This window comes from Mobula hypostoma, chromosome 4 (assembly GCF_963921235.1).
Source record: "Mobula hypostoma chromosome 4, sMobHyp1.1, whole genome shotgun sequence".
NCBI lineage: Eukaryota > Metazoa > Chordata > Chondrichthyes > Myliobatiformes > Myliobatidae > Mobula > Mobula hypostoma.
Genome location: NC_086100.1, coordinates 149,493,413 through 149,514,677, shown reverse-complemented (window position 1 = coordinate 149,514,677; position 21,265 = coordinate 149,493,413). Strand labels below are relative to the sequence as shown.

The 21,265-nt window shown below is 41.6% G+C and overlaps 1 protein-coding gene across 7 annotated transcripts in view; it reads right to left on the bottom strand.

Annotated features, from left to right (window-relative positions):
- The window catches only part of LOC134345667 (limbin-like), a 313,316-nt gene that overhangs the window by 173,636 nt on the left and 118,415 nt on the right, over window positions 1-21,265 (bottom strand). For all 7 annotated transcript variants that reach the window (XR_010017745.1, XM_063046694.1, XM_063046692.1 and 4 more), the window contains 2 exons: window positions 16,320-16,479; window positions 6,672-7,141 (listed from right to left, as the gene is read on the bottom strand). Coding sequence is in view for 6 of the 7 variants with exons in the window: in XM_063046694.1 (XP_062902764.1) it covers window positions 6,672-7,141; window positions 16,320-16,479 (630 nt within the window). In the remaining variant the exon portion in view is untranslated. The remainder of the gene's footprint in view (window positions 1-6,671; window positions 7,142-16,319; window positions 16,480-21,265) is intronic.

Sequence of the window (21,265 nt, the reverse complement as noted above, 5' to 3'; positions counted from 1 at the left end):
AACATTTTCTGGTTGGTTTTTGGTGGCTAGTGGTATTCCACAAGGCTGGGTGATGGAATATGTCAATGATTTAGATGACAGAATTGCTAAAGAAAGTATTATTTTTATCAAGTCAAGTCACTTTTATTGTCATTTCGACCATAACTGCTGGTACAGTACACAGTAAAAATGAGACGACGTTTTTCAGGACCATGGTGCTACATGAAACAATACAAAAACTACACTGAACTATGTAAAACAACAAAACTACACTAGACTACAGACCTACGCAGGACTGCATAAAGTGCACAAAACAGTGCAGGCATTACAATAAATAATAAACAAGACAATATGCACAGTAGAGGGCAGTAGGTTGGTGTCAGTCCAGGCTCTGGGAATTGAGGAGTCTGATGGCTTGGGGGAAGAAACTGTTACATAGTCTGGCCGTGAGAGCCTGAATACTTCGGTGCCTTTTGCCAGATGGCAGGAGGGACAGGAGTTTGTATGAGGGGTGCGTGGGGTCCTTCATAATGCTGTTTGCTTTACTGATGCAGCGTGTGGTGTAAATGTCTGTAATAGCAGGAACAGAGACCCTGATGATCTTCTCAGCTGACCTGTCTATCCACTGCAGGGTCTTGCGATCTGAGATGGTGCAATTTCCGAACCAGGCCGTGATGCAGCTGCTCAGGATGCTCTCAGTACAACCTCTGTAGAATGTGGTGAGGATGGGGGGTGGGAGATGGACTTTTCTCAGCCTTTGCAGAAAGTAGAGACGCTGCTGGGCTTTCTTTGCTGTGGAGCTGGTGTTGAGGGACCAGGTGAGATTCTCCGCCAGGCGAACACTAAGAAATTTGGTGCTATTAACGATCTCTACGGAGGAGTCATCGATGTTCAGCGGAGAGTGGTCATTCCGTGTCCTCCTGAAGTCAACGACCATCTCTTTTCTTTTGTTCACATTCAGAGACAGGTTGTTGGCTCTGCACCAGTCCATTAGCTGCTGCACCTCCTCTCTGTATGCTGACTCATCGTTCTTGCTGATGAGACCCATCACGATCGTGTCATCGGCGAACTTGATGATGTGGTTCGAGCTGTGTGTTGCAGCACAGTTGTAGGTCAGCAGAGTGAACAGCAGTGGACTGAGCACACAGCCCTGGGGGGGCCCCGTGCTCAGTGTGATGGTGTTGGAGATGCTGCTTCCAATCCAGACTGACTGAGGTCTCCCAGTCAGGAAGTCTAGGATCCAGTTAATAATTTATCATTATTAAGATATTGTACTATGAGTTTGCTCTTGTTCACACAGTGTAATTATAAAGTGGTGCGTGTGTATATTAATTTGGTTAACATCAATCATGAGTATAATCAGCAGTATTAGTATATTTAAATGCGCAATGAATCTTTATTGAATTTAATACATACTATATGCCCTGTCCATAAGCAACTTCACCCTTTAAGAAAGATTCATGGAAAAACTGCTTGCAGACTGGAGATGCTTTTTCTAAAGGATCTCTCAACATGTTTCAAGTGTTGTGTTGAACACGACACCAAGTAAAAGACCGTAAAGCTATCAGTACACCGAGTGCAACAGTGAGCAGAACACTATCAGCACTTCATTCAGTGCTAGCACCTTGGGCTACTACTGGCTCCAGCACAGCCACAACGGAGCACGGCGAGGAGCCAGCTCAGCGGCCATCAGATATAGCTACCTCCTCTTGCACAGAGCTTTGAGGAAAAGGCTACCAAGGCTAATATAATCGTCCTGCAAAATATGTCCAGCCATCATTAACCCAGAAAGACATCCTGAGCAAAAAAATAAAGGTTTATGTGATATCAGATGATCAGAGCAATGTATCTTTGGCAAAACCAACATTCTTTGACATAATCAGTATAAAAAAGTTATGTTTCCCCAAACATTCTAAAGACATTCCATTTCATTTATTACTTCACTTACTATCAAAGAATGTATAAATTATACAACCTAGGGAATTGCTTGCTCACAGGTAGCTACAAAGCAAGAAACCTGAAAGTACCCAATTAAAGAAAAAAAATAAAAATAAGAAAGAAAAGACCAACAGTCGATGTGCAAAAGGAAGAAAAAAGTACAAATCATACAAACAGTTGAAGTGATCAGCAGCATTCTGAGCCACAAATGAGTCTTCAGGTTCAACCCCACAGCAGTCTGGAGTACAACAAAAGCCTCACTTATCATTTCATCATATTAGTGGGCATGTTGCATAGCAGCCGGGGCAGTCTTCATAGCCTCAGTGCCATGGAGATGACCATCGCAGAGAATGAGCCAAATCAACACTCATTCTGACGGACATCCTGTCGTTTCAGTCCGTCTGAACCGGAGTTAAAATTGACCCAACAGCTGAACAGCGAAAGTCTCCGGAGTCTTGGAGAAATCACAGAGAGAGAGCAAAATTAGCTCGTACCTCAATTCTGGGCTGGCATTTAAATTGTCCAAACAATGTAGCTATTGTACCTTGCACTAGGACTCAGGCGCTAGGCCGAGACCATGCAGCCCAGTGACTCGCTCTGAGCCCAGATTCCGTCACCAGCCTGAAGCCGCTCTCAAGCTTTTCAGATCAGCTCATGCCTAGAGTGATCCAACCTCACATCTTGGCCAGTTGAATAAACATCGGAAATTCTCTGCTCGGGCCCCGACTTCTCACAGTACCCAGAGGAATCCAACCTCGCAACCCGACCAGGTGAACAGGCGTTGGAACAGCATCTGCAACGATTCTGCAGCATACCATGTTGGCTCATCCCCCAAACTCACCTCACTATCACCCGCCCCTTTGCTGTTTGTGGCAATAATTGAACATAATTTACAACAGGAAAGATATATTTAGTTATGTTCATAATCTATTTCCTATCTTTTTGACTACCAGAAGTTGTCGCACACGTTTGGTAGTGCCACCTTAACTGGAAGTTGCTGGAAAAAATGCCAGTGGATTTGTCATGGAGTCAATCGTGCGACCATAATGCCTACAACAGGGATGTAGTTCCAATTCCTGAAGCTGTACACAGTCAGTCACACCTTAAGGACATTGCCAACAAGATTCCCCCACTTGACTGTTCTGCTGACATTCTACTGTTGCTTGACAGAGACACCATCCCTGCAAACTGTCAGCACATTTAAGACTAATGTTCTGGAGAATGGGCACTCAAGTCATTTCAGAACTTGTGAGATTAGAATCTGCATGAAAGAGAAGGTTGTAGATAAGCAAACCTAGCACCCTTAATTCTGCTCAACAGGATTTAGGCAAGCTGGTCTTTTGTCACTTGGAAGACAATTATAAGCAGGCATCTTCCATCAAAGATGAGGTCTTCAAATAGTGAACAAAGAGTTTAGCAAAGGCATGTCAAACAGTTGGGTAGATCCCCTTCCTTTCTGCTCTCCATGACAAAACTCCTACCAAACAACAGAGAGCTGTCCCTTAGTGGACTTGTGTCCCTCAGTCGCACATTGAGAAGGAAACTGTAAATGAAAGATCACTACCCGAGTTTATGGAGAGAGGCTTCAGGAACATGCTGAGTTACTGCCTCCACCTGATCTCAACAAATGAAGCTGGTATTTGCCCAACTTCGGTGTTTACCACCCCCAGAAACCTGAACAAATATGAATCGTCTTCGATTCAAGTGCAGATTTCAAAGGTGTATCACTGAACAATGTGCTCTTGCAGAGTCCAGACCTCAACAATGGTCTGCTTGGGGCCTTTACGTACTTCAGAACTGAGCCCATCTTCTTGATGGCAGACATTGAACAAACATTCCACAGCTTACTAGTGAGAGAAGATCATCGAGACTACCTCAGATTCTTGTAGTTTTATGACCACCAACGGGACAACGAGATTCTGGAGTACCGCACGACAGTTCACGTATTTGGTAACAGTATTTGGCAATCTACAGAGGACAGTTATCAAGGGAGAGAAGGAATTCAGGGGGACATAAAAAGGCAGTTCTATGTTGATAATGATCTTAAATCATTTCATCATGCCAAAGAAGCAATCAGTGCGGTAAAAGCAACGTAAGATATGTTGACACAACCAAATCTCAGACTGTACAATATTACATCCAATAATACTGACGTCATGCAATGTTTCCCATCGAGACATCTGACCAAAGGTTTACAGAATCTTGATCCTGGACAGGACTTCCCTCGTTTGCAACACTGTCCAAGCCTTGGTTGGGACCTGGTTAATGACATCCTTATATTCCAAGTAACGAATACTGAAAGATCCTTTATGCATCATGCCTTGCTATCGACTATGAGCAGCCTATCTGACCCTCTTGGATCTGCTGCTTCAGTCAGTGTCCAGGGATGTTTCACATTGAGAGCGTTGACCTTAGACACTTGTGGATGGGATGTCCCACTCCCTAAAGAGATACATGAGCAGTGTAGCATTGTTGCTCTTCCCTTCAAGATCTTAAAGATTTAAATATTCAAAGAACCCACACAACAATTCTGCTGTCTACAGCTCAAAGGAAAGAGGACTGCATCTTCTGTGATGCATCAGCTACAGCTATTGCTTCTGCTACATACCTGATGGTCGCAGATGCTGCTGGATATAATGAAGTTCGACTCATCCTGGGCAAGGCAAAGCTTGCTCCCAGACTTGACTTGACCATACTGAATGCTGCTTTGCCAGCAGTCGAGATGGCAGAGATGATAACCGAAGAGATGGACATAGAACTAGATGAAATCAAGTTCTTTATCAACATAAAGGTTATACTAGGTTATATATTAAATGAAACAAGGAGCTTCTATGTTTACATTCATAATAGGCTCCAAACTATCAGGTAATCAACCCAGAAGAACCAGTGGAACTATATTCCTACTGATCAAAGCTCAGCTGGTCATGATCATGCCACAGGAGGGCTCCACGCTACTCAGCTCACCCTCTCCTCATGGTTAATCACCTCTAGTTGATCTGCACCAGGAACATCATCAAGGCTGGTATTTTTGACATGAGAATGGTTAAAGACAGTGCAGTAAGATTGTTCCAAGACCAGTCTCTGAGACTATCCTTATTTTACCAAAGACTTTATGAAGTGATCATTTGACTTTTAGTTTCAGTAGTTAAAGTTTGACATCCTATGGATGCCAGGCAGAGATGTCCTGGCTTCTAGAGATGCAGTTCATTTTGTATGTAGTTCGCTTTGAATGAGCATAATTTCTTATACGTAAGCTATTTTTTTGATAATTTCCTGCACAGGTTTATTTGGATTCAATTTGAAGCACGTGGTGGAAAGATATCCACTTCTATCTTCTCTCTATTTGTTCTTGAAACAGCAATATCTGTGAGTCTTAAGCTTTGGTATTGGTAAACATTCAGTAGATATATTTTGAAGGAAGCATCATGTTTATCATTTTTCATTATTAAGATATTGTTGCACCACACCTTTACTCCTGGAGTGTGGATGCTAACGCCGATTACCTTGGTTAACACCAATTATAATTGGCTGTACTAGTATACTCAGATGTGTGACAATTCTGTATTGAACTTAACTTTTTGGCAGTTTCACAAGCAAGATCTCACTAAAAGCCCTGAGAGAAGCTTCCATCCCATTTGATGTGTGAGAAGCTGCTTAACTCAGTGGTCCCCAACCACCAAGCCACGGACCAGTACCGGGCTGCAAAGCATGTGCTACTGGGCTGCGAGAAAACGATATGATTTGGCAATATGAAATGATATGAGTCAGCTGCACCTTTCCTCATTCCCTGTCATGCACTGTTGAACTTGAAATAACCTACCAAATCAGACCAAATAACACATAAAACCTAACATAACACTAAAATATAGTAAAAACAGGAATGATATAAATACACAGCCTATATAAAGTAGAAATAATGTATGTACAGTGTAGTTTCACTGAACAGAATCGGGAAGATTAAGCCAAACCTGATTTGTAGGAAAAAAATCAGCACGTACACGCATGCGCATATCACGCATGTGCACACAGGTGCCTGCGCAAGGCTTCATGATCAAGGTAGTCTTTCTAGGGGTAAACACAAGTGTCCTGTATTTGACTGCTACTTTAGTCCCTTATTTGGGAGTGAGAAAGTTGGCAACTCTACTTGAAGAACCGCACCCCACCCCCCCTCCCCCCCACCGGTCAGTCAGTCCGCAAGAATATTGTCAATATTAAACCGGTCCGCAGTGCAAAAAAGGTTGGGGACCCCTGGCTTAACTCACTGCATAGAGCAGAAGAGTATGCACTACAAGAGCCATAGAGTATGAATTAAAAAGGGCTGGCTCCATGGCCAATCTTGAGACAAGTTTGGGTAAAACAATATACATGTAAACTTTGCACTTCTTAAGAATTTATTCTAAACTTAGCCATAGAACAAGCGAACAACTAGTCTGAAGAAATCACACTACATAAGGAGTCAACATAATTTCACTGAATTAAACCTATACTTGAAATCAACTGAGTTTTCCAAACAAAAATAGTACTGAGAAAGTGTACATATTAAAATGTTGTTTGCATTCCTAAACCCAATTTGTGAATTATTTCTTTACGTTACATTCTTAAATCATTGCACTTAATTTCCAACTGTGAATTAAGTAGGAGTTTGAGGTTTAAGACAGCAACTGGCCACTGTTTTCCCAAAGGCCACCAGTGATAAATACTGATCTTGCTAATGACATCCCAAGTATTAGTTTAGAAAACATTAATGTACTTACTGCCAGATTGAATACTTCTGAAGCCTTAAGAATTTCTGTTCTTCAATCTCTGAATGAAGCTGATTTGATAATTCCTCCCTAACCTTTTCCAGAGATTCATCAGCATCATGATTTTCCTTCTCCTCTTGTCTCATTTGCTTTTCATGCAGAACATTTGTTTCCTTGTCCTGATTGTCAGCCATTTGTTTTAAGTAGTCATTTGAGACTCCAAGTTTGAGCAATTCCTGGATAAGTTCAGAGTAGATTTTTTTAATCCTCAGTAAAGCATCTTTGGTAAGTTGTTCCCTGAGCATTTCCAGTTGGTTGAATGCATCTTTGTCCAATTTCTCCACCAATTCTCCTAATTCTGTGGCTTGTTTCTTTAATAGTTCATGCCAATCCATGAGATATTTGTTATAACAGGGTCTTTTTTCACCAGAGATAGCGAGAAGAGATGCTAGCTCCTTTCCTTGATGTTCATGTTCACCAATCTAACAATACAAAGAATTACAAGGAAAGTAACTCTTAAATACCATGCCTTTTCTCTGGAGCACAGAATAATATAACAAAAATCAGGCATAATCCCATGATCAAATGCAATAAAATGCACAATACATTAGTGCACATTTGTCGAATTTCACTTCCAAAACTTGGGACCTAATGAAGACAAAGAAAAGGATTTTTAAAGTAGAATACACAAAGAAATTTCCATTAAATTGTGCATTGATCACAAGCAATGAGGGGGGGCTTTCTGTATGCAATTGTATAAACATGATCTTTGAGTACAGCTACAGCTCATTATGAAAATATGTAGCTCTATGGGATGTGGACTTCTCTATCTTATAGGCTTGCTCTCATTTATAAGACGTTATGACAGATTGAAGAAACAGCAGTAAAAATTATAATAATAATGACAGAATACATCCATAAATTTTGCAGTATTCAGAATTGGACCTGCTTTCGATGTACAGTACTGTATTTTAGAAACAACTGCTTCTTAAGATAGTTACAACACTGCCACCAACTGGTTCTGGCCTTTGCAACTCATTCATACAACCCGATGTTTCAACAATATTATTTTATTTTATTTTCTTTCATTGCATACCCCCAACACCTAACATGATGATTATTTACTAGACTATGGTTCCACTTGTAAAAACTACCTCAGATGCGTGTTAAGTCCTATAGATTACATTGGAACAAGATATTCCTCTCAATTCGATGACTCAACTGTTGGTTAATTGTAAATATAATTGCCACTGCTCTGGATCAGAACCGAGTTGTAACCTTCCTCAGAAAACTAGTCCATTTTGATCCATTTGAAAATAGGCCAGGAATATCCAGCCATTTATTAAACAAGGAAAAAACAAAAGTAGTAGAAGTAGAAATAATTTATTTATCCCTTAGTGTCTTCAATATACAGTAAAATCACATGTGATTTTTTTTATCTCAGCACCACTGCGTTTGATTCAATTAATATCTGAAAATCAATGGCTCTTTGTCTTGAATATACTTTATGTCTTAGCTTCCACAACCCTCTTGAATAGAGAATTCTGACAATTCACTGCATACCAAGTGAAGAAATTTAATCTTATCTTGGTTCTGAATGGACATCTTACTTTGCGAAATTATAACTCCTGGTTCACATTCTTCAGCAAGAATAAACAACATTTTACATTTATCCTTCTAATGTTTCAATGATTTCAGATTTACAAGATGTTAAGAGACATAGATTAAGTGGCTAGCCAGAGGCTTTTTCCCAGGGCAAAAAAAGCTAACACCAGGGAGCATAATTTTAAGGTTATTGGGTGAAAGTGTAGGAGGGAAGTCAGAGGTAAGCTTTTTTTTAAAACACAGTGAGTGGTGGTGGTAAAGGCAGATACATTAAAGACATTGAAGAAATTCTGAGAAAATCATACGGATGATAGAAAAATGGAGGCCGATGTAAGAGGGAAGGATTAGGTTGATCATATTCATAGGTTAAAAGGTTGGCACAATATTGTGGGCTGAAGGGCCTGTACTGTGCTATCGTGTTCTATGTTCTAAACTATGAAGAATATAAACACAATCTATCATCATATAATGTCCCATCCCTGAAATCAATCTGCATATCTTTGTTGCACTCCCTCTATCACAAGTATATACTTCTCAACAAAAGGAGACCAAACCTGAGCTAAGATTCACATGAAGTCCCACAAGGAACCTATAAGAGATAGTCAACCAGCTTGCTTCTTATTTAACCCAATTGTTCTGAGATTAATTCACATGTTCAGCTAAGATCAATTAAGAATAGACAGGGTAGAACATGATTCATCAGAGAACATTACATATAAAAAATGAAAAGATAAATCAATCCACTAAATCTAGATGGATAACACTTTTGCCACATACTATATTAATAGCCTCTAGTGAATTGATGAAAAAGATACAAGGTAATTATTAGATTCAATGTCTTCCAAAGCTCGACAAATGTCACTTTTATACACACTTAGTGCAACAATGATTTCTCCTCAGCTTAATTCTTTCTGAATCCAGGTAGGTATTTGTCAAAGAATATTCCTTAATCAGAGATGAAGGTGGAGGGGTCTTTGTAAAGTTCAAAGTTCAAAGTAAATTTATGATCAAAGTACATTAGATAGAGACAGAGACAGTGAGATCAAGAAAGGGGAGGGAGCTGTCAGAAATGGACCAGGTAAGTTTGAGGGCAGGGTGGAATCGCTGTCTCTACCTCTGGAGACAGCTTATCTACTGAATTCTCTGGAACTTCTGCCATTTCCATTGGGATCCCACCACCAAGCACATCTTTCCCTCTCCTCCAATTTCCACAGGGATCACTCCCTACCTGACTCACTTGTCCATTGGCCCCTCCCCACTGATCTTCCTCATGGCACTTATCCTTATCCTTGCAAGCGGAACAAGTGCTACACCTGCCCCTACACCTCCTCCCTCACTACCATTCACAGTCCTAAACAGTCCTTCCAGGTGAGGCGACCTGTCACCTGTGAGTCTGTTGGGACCATATATTGTGTCCGGTGTTCCCTGTGTGGCCTCCTGTATATCAGTGATACCCAACGTAGATTAGGAGACCGCTTTGCCAGAAAAAGTGGGATCTCCCAGTGGCCACCCATTTTAATTCCACTTCCCATTCCCATTCCGATATGTTAATCCATGGTCTCTTCTACTGTCATGATGAGGCCACACTCAGGTTGGAGGAACAACACCTTATATTCCGTCTGGGTAGCCTCCAATCTGATGGCATTAACATTGGTTTCTTGAGCTTCTTCCAATGCCCCCCTCTCCTTCATCATTCCCCATCCCCTTTTCCCCCCTCACCTTATCTTCTTGCCTGCCCATCAACTCCCTCTGGTGCTTCTCCCCGCTTTTCTTTCTTCCATGGCCCTCTGTCTTCACCTATCAGACTCCACCTTTTCCAGCTCTGTGTCTCTTTCACCAATCAGCTTCCCAGCCCTTTACTTCATCCCTTCCCCACCTGGTCTCACCTATCAGCCTCGTGTTTCTCTCCCTCCCCTCCCCCTCGCCTTTTAAATCTACTCATCATTATTTCTCCAGTCCTGCTGAAGGGCCTTGGCCCAAAACATCAACTGTACTCTTTTCCATAGGTGCTGCCTGGCCTGCCGAGTTCCTCCAGCACTTTGTTTGTGCTACTTGGATTTCCAGCATCTGCAGATTTTCTCTTGCTTATGACTGAAGGGCTGGATTACGTTCATCAGAATCCCCAGCAAGGGAGATGAGGTTGAGTACAGGGCTATGGTAGGAAACTTTGTCACATGGTGTGAGCAGAATTATCTGCAGCTTAATGTGAAAAAGACTAAGGAGCTGGTGGTAGACCTGAGGACAGCTAAGGTACCGGTGACCCCTATTTCCATCCAGGGGGTCAGTGTGGACATGGTGGAGGATTACAAATACCTGGGGATACGAATTGACAATAAACTGGACTGGTCAAAGAACACTGAGGCTGTCTACAAGAAGGGACAGAGCCACCTCTATTTCCTGAGGAGACTGAGGTCCTTTAACATTTGCCGGACGATGCTGAGGATGTTCTACGAGTCTGTGGTGGCCAGTGCTATCATGTTTGCTGTTGTGTGCTGGGGCAGCAGGCTGAGGGTAGCAGACACCAACAGAATCAACAAACTCATTTGTAAGGCCAGTGATGTTGTGGGGATGGAACTGAACTCTCTCACGGTGGTGTCTGAAAAGAGGATGCTGTCTAAGTTGCATGCTATCTTGGTCAATGCCTCCCATCCACTACATAATGTACTGGGTGGGCACAGGAGTACATTCAGCCAGAGACTCATTCCTCCGAGATGCAGCACAGAGCGTCATAGGAAGTCATTCCTGCCTGTGGCCATCAAACTTTACAACTCCTCCCTTGGAGGGTCAGACACCCTGAGCCGATAGGCTGGTCCCGGACATTTCATAATTTACTGGCATAATTTACATATTACTATTTAACTATTTATGGTTCTATTACTATTTATTATTTATGGTGCAACTGTAACGAAAACCAATTTCCCCCAGGATCAATAAAGTACTACTATGACTCCACCACTTAAAACAAGTTCAGGTTCAGCTACTTGATAACCACCATCTTTATTAAGGTTATTAGGAATGTATAATAAATGCCTTATTAGCAAGACCTGCAACTTTATGATCACATAAAGGTTTTGCTTACTCCATTATAATTCTGCCCCTTCTATCACTACCACCTCTAATTTAGCCACTTCCTCTCCCAAGACCTGCTCATGTGAGACAACATTTCATCAACAACAATAAAGCAGTGTTTATTCTCCACAGAGATGCAAAGTCAGTAAACGCTGCAAGGATCCATCATCATTTGTCTGGTCACGAAGGTGTACTTTCCTGGTATAAGCTAATGTAGGAAATGTGCCCTTAAATTTCTTGGAACTGTTTTCAAGATTTGTTCCAGTAAAGCCCCATAACTTAACCGAATTGTTGTCTCAAAAAGTAGTTTAAAAAGAAGCAATTACTGAATTGAATGCTGAGAAGTGAAATAAACCACAAAATTTCCAGCCAGCACAGGGTTTCCACTAAACAAGCCAAGACCCTTCCAGGCCAAAAGCCAAAAATAATTTGCAGATACATTAAAAGTCTTTGTGTTTTTTAAGACTATTTACAAGGGCACAACCACGAAAAGTTCCTGGTTCTGTCTAGGAGCCTGTGTGAGATGGCATTTTTGTGAGATACAAGGTGTGATGCAAGAACAGAAGAGATAGATGCAGCAGGAGACCATACAAACACTCAGATCTGCTTCACTATTCAATTAGATCACAGTTCATTTAAAAGAGGCATTAATTCCATACCAAGTCTCCTGAATTTCCTAATGAAATATAGCTGCTGCCGTGTCTTCTTTGTAATTGTTGAGCCCAGGATAGATCTTCAGAGATTTTGACACCCAGGATCTTGAAACAGCTCACCCTTTCCACAGCCGACCCCTCGATGAGCACTGGAGTGTGTTCCCTTGACTTTCCCTTCCTGGAGGCAACAATCAATTCCTTGGTCTTACTGATGTTGACTGCAAAGTTGTGTTGGGACATCACATAACCAGATGATCTAACTCACTCTTGTCTGCCACCTTGACACCATCTAAAATTCTGCCAACAATAGTTGTGCCGTCAGCAGATTTATAGAGGGCTTTGAGCTGTGCCTAGCACACAGTCATGGGTGCAGAGAGAGTAGAGCAGTGGGCTAAGTATGCATCCTTGAGATGCACTAGTGTTGACTGTCAGCGAGGAGGAGGTGTTATTTCCAATATGAACGGACTGTGATTTCCCAGTGTGGAAGTCAAGGATCCAGTTGCATTGGAGGCACTGTGGGCCAGGCTTTGGAGCTTGTTGATCAGAACTGAGGGTATGATTGTGTTGAACGCTGAGTTGTAATCAGCAGCCAGACTTGGGTATTAATATTGTTCAGGTGATCCGGGCTGAGTGGACAGCCAGTGAGATTGCATCCGCTGTAGAGCTTTTGTGTTGATAGACAAATTGCAGTGGATCCAGGTCCTTGCTTAGGCAGGAGTTGATTCTAGCCATGACCAACCTCTCCAAGCAATTCATCACAGTGGATGTGAGTGCCACAGGGTGATAGTTGTTGAGGCAGCTCACCCTGCTCTTCCTGGGCACTGATTTGACTTGAAGCAGGTGAGAACCTCTGACTCCAGCAGCGAGAGACTGAAGACTGATTCCAGAGATGAGGGGGTTAGACTATGAGGAGAGATTGAGTCGCCTGGGACTGTACTCACGGGAATTCAGAAGAATGAGAGGAGATCTTATAGAAACATATAAAATTATGAAAGGGATAGATAAGAAAGAGGCAGGAAAGTTGTTTCCACTGGTAGGTGAGATTAGAACTAGGGGACATAGGCTCAAGATTCGACGGAGCTGAGGAGGAACTGTTTTTCCCAAAGAGTGGTGAATCTATGGAATTCTCTGCCCAATGAGGCAGTGGAGGCCATCTCAGTAAATATATTTAAGACAAGGTTGGATAGATTTTTGCATATTAGGGGAATTAAGGGCTATAGGGAAAAGGGAGGCAGGTGGAGATGAGTCCATGGTCAGATCAACCATGATCTTATTGAATGGTGGACGAGGCTCCACAGGCCAGATGGCCTACTTTTGCTCCTATTTCTTATGTTCCTATATCCTTGAACATTGCCACTAGTTGTTTGACACAGATTTTCAGAACCCTACCAGGTACAGCATCAAGATCTGTGGCTTTGCAAGGGTTCACCCTCTTAAATGGTGTTCTGGCGTTAGCCTCCAAGACAATGATCACAGGGTCTGCTAAGTCCTTGTGACTGTTAACTGCTGCTGCTAAGTTAACAAATTTCATGTCACGTACTGGTGATAATAAACCTGATTCTGATTCTGATCAGATGATGCAGGGATTCGCACAGGTTTTAGTCTCCATTTCAAAGTGTGCATTAAAGACTTTGAGCACATATCTGAATGAAGCATCACTGCCTTTGGAAGTATGGGCTGCAACCACTGCTCGAGGTGACTTGCATCTGATTCCATCTCTAACCTCAATTGGAATTGCTTTTCTGCTCTTAAAATAGCCTTTTGTAGGTCTTACTTGGACTTCTTGTATAGTTCTGGATCACTGGTCTTGAATGCCACAGATCTAGCCCTCAGCAGACAACGAGTCTCCTGCTTCACCCACAGCTTTTGGTTTTGATATGTCCGGCATGTTCTTAAAGGCACACACTAATCCACACTAGTCTTAATGAAGTCAATGACAACTGTGGCATTTTCATTCAGATTTGAAGATGAACGCCTGAATACTGCCCAGTCGACTGACTCAAAACAGTGCTGTAAGTGCTGCTCCCCTCCCTTGACCATACCTTCTTGGTCCTCACCACTGGTGCTGCGGTCGCTAGACTCTGCCTATACACTATGAGCAGAAGTACAGCCAGGTGATTGGACTTTTCAAAGTGTGGCAAATTGTGGAGGTTGTTCAGAGGCTTCTTCAAGCTGGCCTGGTTGAAATCCCCCTCAATGACAGGGAAGGTATCAGGGTACGCTGCTTTGTTCCTGCTGATTATAGTACTCAACCTCTCCAGTGCCTGCCTGACATTGGCCTGAGGTGGAAGGTGAACTACTATCAGGAAGATGGCAGAAGACTCCCACAGCAGATAAAATGGGCAACATTTGTTCCAGGTCAGGTGAGCATGACTGAGCCAGAGCCACAAGGGCTCTGCACACAAGAACCGCACAAGGAAATAAATGGTGTGAATGTCAGATAGATAAGAAATCAACGGTTCATAGTATTGATCTAGACATTCAGAATCATAATCAAAAGGGTGAATTGAAATACAGTCATTCTCACCAGGTCACAAAGCACAGAAATTGGCCTTGACCCATCATATACATGCTGATCATCAACTATCAACCAGTAATAAAACCAGGTCTTGGTCCACAGCTACAACACCAAGGTGGTTTAAGTATTCATCAAGATATTTAAATTTTATCAGAGTACTTACCTCCACCACCCATTCTAATCATCCTCTGAGTGAAAAATGTTTTTTTTCTCAGATTCCCTCTAAGCCTCTTACTCCTTCCCCAAAACTTCTGCTTCTACTTTTTTAAAATCTCCGTTACAAGGAACAATTTAACCACAGTCTCTATATCCTTCATTATTCTCTGCACCTCTGTTACGTCACTCTGTCTGCTCCAAGGAAAAGAAGCCCACTCTATCCAATCTTTCCTCACTACCAAAACATTCCAGACAACGGAGCATTCCTGGTAGAGCTCTTCCAGCCACTCTAGTACAAAATTGATCTTTCTATAGTGTGGTGACCAGAACTGTAAGCAATACTCAATCTGTGACCTAAGCAATCTTTTATAGATTTGGACCATAACCTTCTTGCCCTTATATTCTATGGCTGGTTAACAGAGGTAAGTATTCTGCATGTCTTTTTACTACCTTATTTATCTACGGCGTTGCATTTAGGGATCCTTGGACTTTTACAACAAAATCCCACTGTCCTCAATAGCCCACCATACATTGTGAATGTCCCCTTCTCAGTGGTCCTCCTAAAGTGAATCACCTTGCACTTATCAGTAATAACCTCCATCTGCCATTGCTCTACCCACCTTCCCAACAGAGTAGCTGAAGACTATACAGCTCACTATCAGTTCCCTTGGTTATTAACACAGAGCTTGCCACATGGTAAATTCATCAATGTCTGGAAATTGGACCATTTGTAAATGCACATAAAAGGCATACTGCATGATTTACCACTCAACTAATCATTTCTGGGCTGATTGACAACTATTTGGAAAGTGACCCGGGACCTTTGAGCCACTATTCATCCAACTGTGTATGATAGATATTGCCTGGCATCAGCTGTGCATCTATTAACCTCAAACGGAGCATAGCAATCTTCTGCAACAGCGAACAGAAATTAGATATCAAAGCTGTGACCTTCAGCCTGCATTTATAAGTCTCAAAAAATTCACCAAGTCTTTATTGCCCTCCCTACTGCATGGTTAGCTTCAGTTGCCCAGCACTCTTTGAACAGTTTTGCCTGGTGTTCCTTTGCTACTTCAGGTTTTCTGCATGATGTGCATCAAAGGTAAAAGCAGCAGTCTTTGTCAGAATGGCAACGTTGAACCTCGAAGCAGTGCGTGACAACTAATGTCAAGGGCTCAGTTTGTGTCGATGATGTAAGTGTTTCACATGGTGAATGGCCAGACAGACTAAAGTCACCTATCATCTTGCGCCTGGACACTATGGTTGTCGCTTCTGCAGCTGCTTCCTGGCTGCCGTCGAGGAAGGTCCTTCAGGCTCCATTCACCATTACACGCATCATACTGGCAATAACGCAACAGCTGTCATCACCATGGGCAGCTCAGTCTGGAGCCACATGTGGCTCTTATTTATGAATCAGAGTGAAAAACTCCCTCAGAATTTTACTAACATGTTTATCCCAATCTCCCAAATGTTTGTGGGTTATCCAATTGGCACTTTATGCAGAACCAATTTAGTACACCAAAAGAGGCAAGTGTATTACCAGATTCTTCCTTTACAATCAATTAAACTCAAATTCCCTTTCTTACAGAAATTCTGTTACATTCTGTTTGACTTAAATAGGATTAGTAACAGGAGTGGGGAAAGTTGTAATCCACTTACTTTTCTGACTATGTGCTTCCTTCTCTCACTGACCAGCTTGCTGTGCATTAGATTTTTCTCTTCATTCATGACTTCATCCAGCCTGAGCTTCACAACCAGAATTTCTTGGTGCACCATCTCCAACAGTGACTTCACTTGACCTTCTGTCAAATACCCAGCACTAAAATGAAAATAAAAATCAACTTACTTTGTTAGAAATTGTGTGAAATCATTTGGACTACAGTAAGGCATAGACTTTACCACAAGTTGAAACATTTACACATACAGTGATATTTCTAAAAGACATATTCCACTGGTTTGCAATATATCTCTTTCTCATATTTCTTTCTTTATTTACTGCTGCCTTCTGTACTCTTTTATATTTTGTTACAGTATTGAGAATAAGTTATAAAAAGAGTAATAGCACAAAAAACAACTTTAAGCAATTGCATCAAACTTTAGTAAAACTTCAACACCACCTTCAATGCATCAATAGAGTCCCAGGGTGAATTAGGGAAAGGCCTTTTGGAGTTAAAGACCTCTGAACTCTCTTGGATAGCAGCTCTCCCTGCCCTCCTATATGCTTCGGAAGCCTGGACTACTTACAGCAAATATGCTTCCATGAGGCATGAGGAGGCACAAGGTCCGCCAGCGAGCCCAGAGTCTGATCATTGATTAGTTCCATCACTGATTAGTCCGGGGATTGGGGGGGGGGGTCAATACTAATGATTGACTGGAGGTCTGGAAGTCAAAGCCCGATGGGCAAAGCCCAAAGAGTGGAGGCCTAGAAGCCTGTTCTAGAGTTGGAAGACTGCCCATGAGTGTGAGTGGATGTGAGGGAGGGAGAGTGCAAGGGAGGGAAAAAGCCTGTTTTCCTGTTGTTGCTTTGTTGCTTGTTGGCTTCTGTTTTGTTGTATTCTGTGCTGTTCTACCAAGTCTTGTGGGCATGCTATGTTGGTCCGGAATGTGTGACACATGCGGGCTGCCCCAGCATGTCCTTAGGTGTCTTGGTTGTTTACACAAATGACACATTTCACAGTATGTTTCCACGCACATGTGATAAGTAAAGCTGAATCTGAGTCTGAATCAAGGCGCTGGAAAATACCAATATTAACTCTGCAAGATTCCAAAAATTTACTGAAATGCTTATCAAAGTTTGCGATACATATCACCAGACTCAAAGACCATTTCTATCTCACATGTTAAAAAATTATCTCCATCTCCCAATCTCCTCATGGCCCTTGCACTTTACCTGTCTCACTGCATTGTACCTTCTCTGCATTGTACCTTCTCTGCAACTGCAACATTTTATACTATATTCTATTTATCTGTTTTAACCTCAATGTTTAACATAATATATTTGGATGACACATAGCACAAAAGTTTTTTTAAACACTGCATTTCGGTACGTTACAGTAATAAACCATTACTAATTCCAAACCTAATGTTAGCTTCCGTTCCCAGGCCAAAATAATCCCTGCATTGAGACCCCAATTAGACTTGGTCAAGGACCCAATGGTTTGCTTGCATGCTACCCAAAACCCTACACAGACATTCTATTCTTAGCTCTGTTGTAAGGAGAGGTTACGAGGCAGACAGAGAAAAAAGATCCAACAATATCTTCCACATTTATATGAAGAATAAATAATGGTGGGTGGGGGGGGGAGGGGGATTGTTGCTCACTGCTGCTTATGTGTGGGAGGGGGGAGCTGGGGAGGACTTTGGGGTTCCCATGTTTAACTGTCGCTCATTCTTTGGGGCACTTCTCTGTTTTCGTGGATGTTTTGCGAAGAAAAAGCATTTCAGGATGTATACTGTATACATTTCTCTGACATTACATTTGACCTTTGAAGAAGTGCAACATCGCACTGACTCCTGGGATCCTGTGGCCTATGAGCACTCAAAGAGGAGCAGGGCCATCCTGGGTAGTATTGGAGCCTTGAGGTCATATACTGACCTCAAGTCCTGTGTGAGGAATGGAAGATGTGAACTACCTCACAAACAACTCACCCACCTGTCCTGTCAATCACTTCCAGTGGAACAACCTGCAGTTCCCACACAGTCTCATCAGTCACCTCACAAACCACAAGACCAGCAAGGAAACAAAGCCTCCTCAATCCCAAGGGGCAGTCAAAGGACAGGCTATACTGCAGAACAAATATTTGGATAAGTTTAAATTATCACATTGATGAAGGCAGATCAGCTCTCTCAGGGATTTGATGTCATAACAGGGCACAGCGAAATTAAAATAAATACATAAATAGTAAGCGAATCAAATTAAATGAGACTCATTTGTTATAAAGCCAGTTCTCATATCATATGCATGCACTAATTAAGAACTAATTGCATTTACGTGCCAGGCACATTACACACTTCCACCGGCTGGGGAAAAGGAATGTTGCCAAAGTCTAGAACTCTACTTTTATGTTTTGTTAAAGCTCCCCTCTGGACCAAAGTTATGTTGCACAATGTAGGTCTGATGTGACAGCGTTTGATGGCCACTGAGAATATAAAAAGTAAGAAAATAGGACCATAACCTGGAAGCAAATATTCTCATCATGATGACTTCTTATATCCTATTACAATAAATAGATACCCCATGCACCTTGTATGGCTTGTGTGTTACTAAAGCACACTATTTGCCCTTTCTAACTCCCAAATCCCTTCTAGGTTTATAACCCATGAGAACTGTGGTGAATTCCACAATTCTGGGATCCTGTCCATCCACAGTTTCCTTCACAACCCCTCCATAGATAGCTAGGCCTTCAGCTGCCTTGGTTCTGACACAGAAAATCCTTTGTAAGATCTCTGTCTTTCTACTTTAAGCCTTCTTTAAAATTATCTTGTTTTTAAACATATAGTCACCTGCCCTTTAACTCCCAATGGATTCTTGTGAGTTAGCTGCAGACTCCAGAGAACATCGTGGAACTAAGGAAGGATTACACAGGTTGGAGAACCATGAAGCCCCTCTATGAATCTCCAATTCACTGGTGGGAAACTACCAAGGAAGATGTCAAGAAGTTGTTCATCCTCAAAAGTGCTCAGAAAACAAGGCAGAGTCAAAAGGAATTATGCAAGTTTTTCCAAACACCCACCCTTCTCTGAGGTAACAGTGTTACCTCACTGAAGGGCTGTCTGACACACAGGAGTTGGAGCTGAAGATTGGACTGTCTTCCCAGCTCAACACCACCAACAACCTTCATGGGAAAAACATCCCAGATAACAGGAACTGTGTTCACGGATCAGGGTCAGGAGGGGAAGGCACAATGTTGACAACCATTTTTGAGCTGTTATTAATTAAATTAATTAGTATGATAATACCAGATGTAAATGACACAAGAATAACCAACAATTTGACATTTAACTTTCATTAATTATCTGCTCTGATGGCAACACTTCACATTTTGATAACTGCCTCATATAGAAACAAATGATTTTTTTTGTGCACTGCTACTCAGTTTCTTGATTTAAAAAACAGCTTATTCAAAAGGTCCTGAAATTCAGCAATCAGCAAATCATCAGCATAAAAATAAAGTTTCAATTTTCATCCCTTGGCAACCAATATTTAAATAGCACAACTCATTTCTGTAAAGACGATTGGTTATAATTTAGTCTGGAACATGGCAATATGTCTTCTAGTCCAAGTTTTTTTGACACAGTCTGTGTACTCGCACTTCAGAATGCTAGGAATTTTCTCAACACTGCTCCATAAGATGTTAAGGAGTATAGAGGGGTTCACATTATTTTTAAAAAATAAGCATAATGCATTTCCATTCTGCACTTACACATATTTCTGGTCACTTGTCTTTAAAGATCTTTATTCTTAAAATCCTTAAGCTGAAATAACATAACTCTAGGGCACTGAATCGTGAATGTATGCATCAACATGTGAAAAAAAAGGAGAAAAAATGCATTTGTTGCCATAAACTTGAGGTTCAGGAATTACTTGTTGAGAAAATACAACAAAGTAGGTTTAATGTTTGGTGCACGCTTCCAAACACATTGATTTCATTGCCTATTAATCTTCCTTTCATGTTCTGCTAGATTAAAGCTTTATAACAGCAGATGTGCACAGCAGACATCAAATACTCAATGAGTAGTTGTGTTCTGGTCTGTTATGTGCTTCTTGCCTGCAGTTCACATTTAATGCCTTTCCTTTTGCCTAATTCCCTCCTTTGATTAAAGTTCTCCAGTATATTCCTCAAGTACAAAAAATGCAAGTCATTTAATTGGTACCCCACTGGCACGAACACCTACTCCATTTCAACACATTGATGTTCAGACACTAAACTACTTCCCTTTGAATTCAAATAGAATTTTAAAATGCACCCCATAAATTTTTGAACTGACAGGTTTAAAATTTCCAATGAAATCTGATAAATTTATCCTGAAGGATGTTGACTTAATATTTTTGCACATAAAGCAGTGGCAACTATTATGAAATAAAACAATTTGCAAAACAAATTATATATGCAAACACTTTCAAATGGCACCAAATCATTCCACAGTCCATTGTAAATTGCAGTCTTTCTTTAGGCCAGGAAAGTCTGGAGCCTGAATGCTATTCCTGTGCATTTCATTTCAATTTCAATTCCTATGGAGATTAAGAATGCCAGTTAAACTGAAGAGACAGAAAATGAATGGAAAGTGAGATTTTACTGGTGCCGTGCTGAGCCATCAACAGGAAAAAGACTCAATGTATCAGGCCAAAGATTGACCAGTGGACACCGAAAGTTTTGAGAGAAAGGGACATAATTCAGGTCCACTGCCCAAGTACAAAAGGCAGCAATGGGTTGTGACAGCAATAAACAGCTTAGACCAGTGACCAATCACCATCTGGGATTGATTAGCAAGAGCAAATTAAAGGAAGACAGGGGCAAACGCAGTGGCCGTCATCTGAATGGACAGAGTCAGAGGTGATCTTGAGGCTTTAGCTCTTCGAGGCTTCAGTCAGAGAAAGCAAAGGA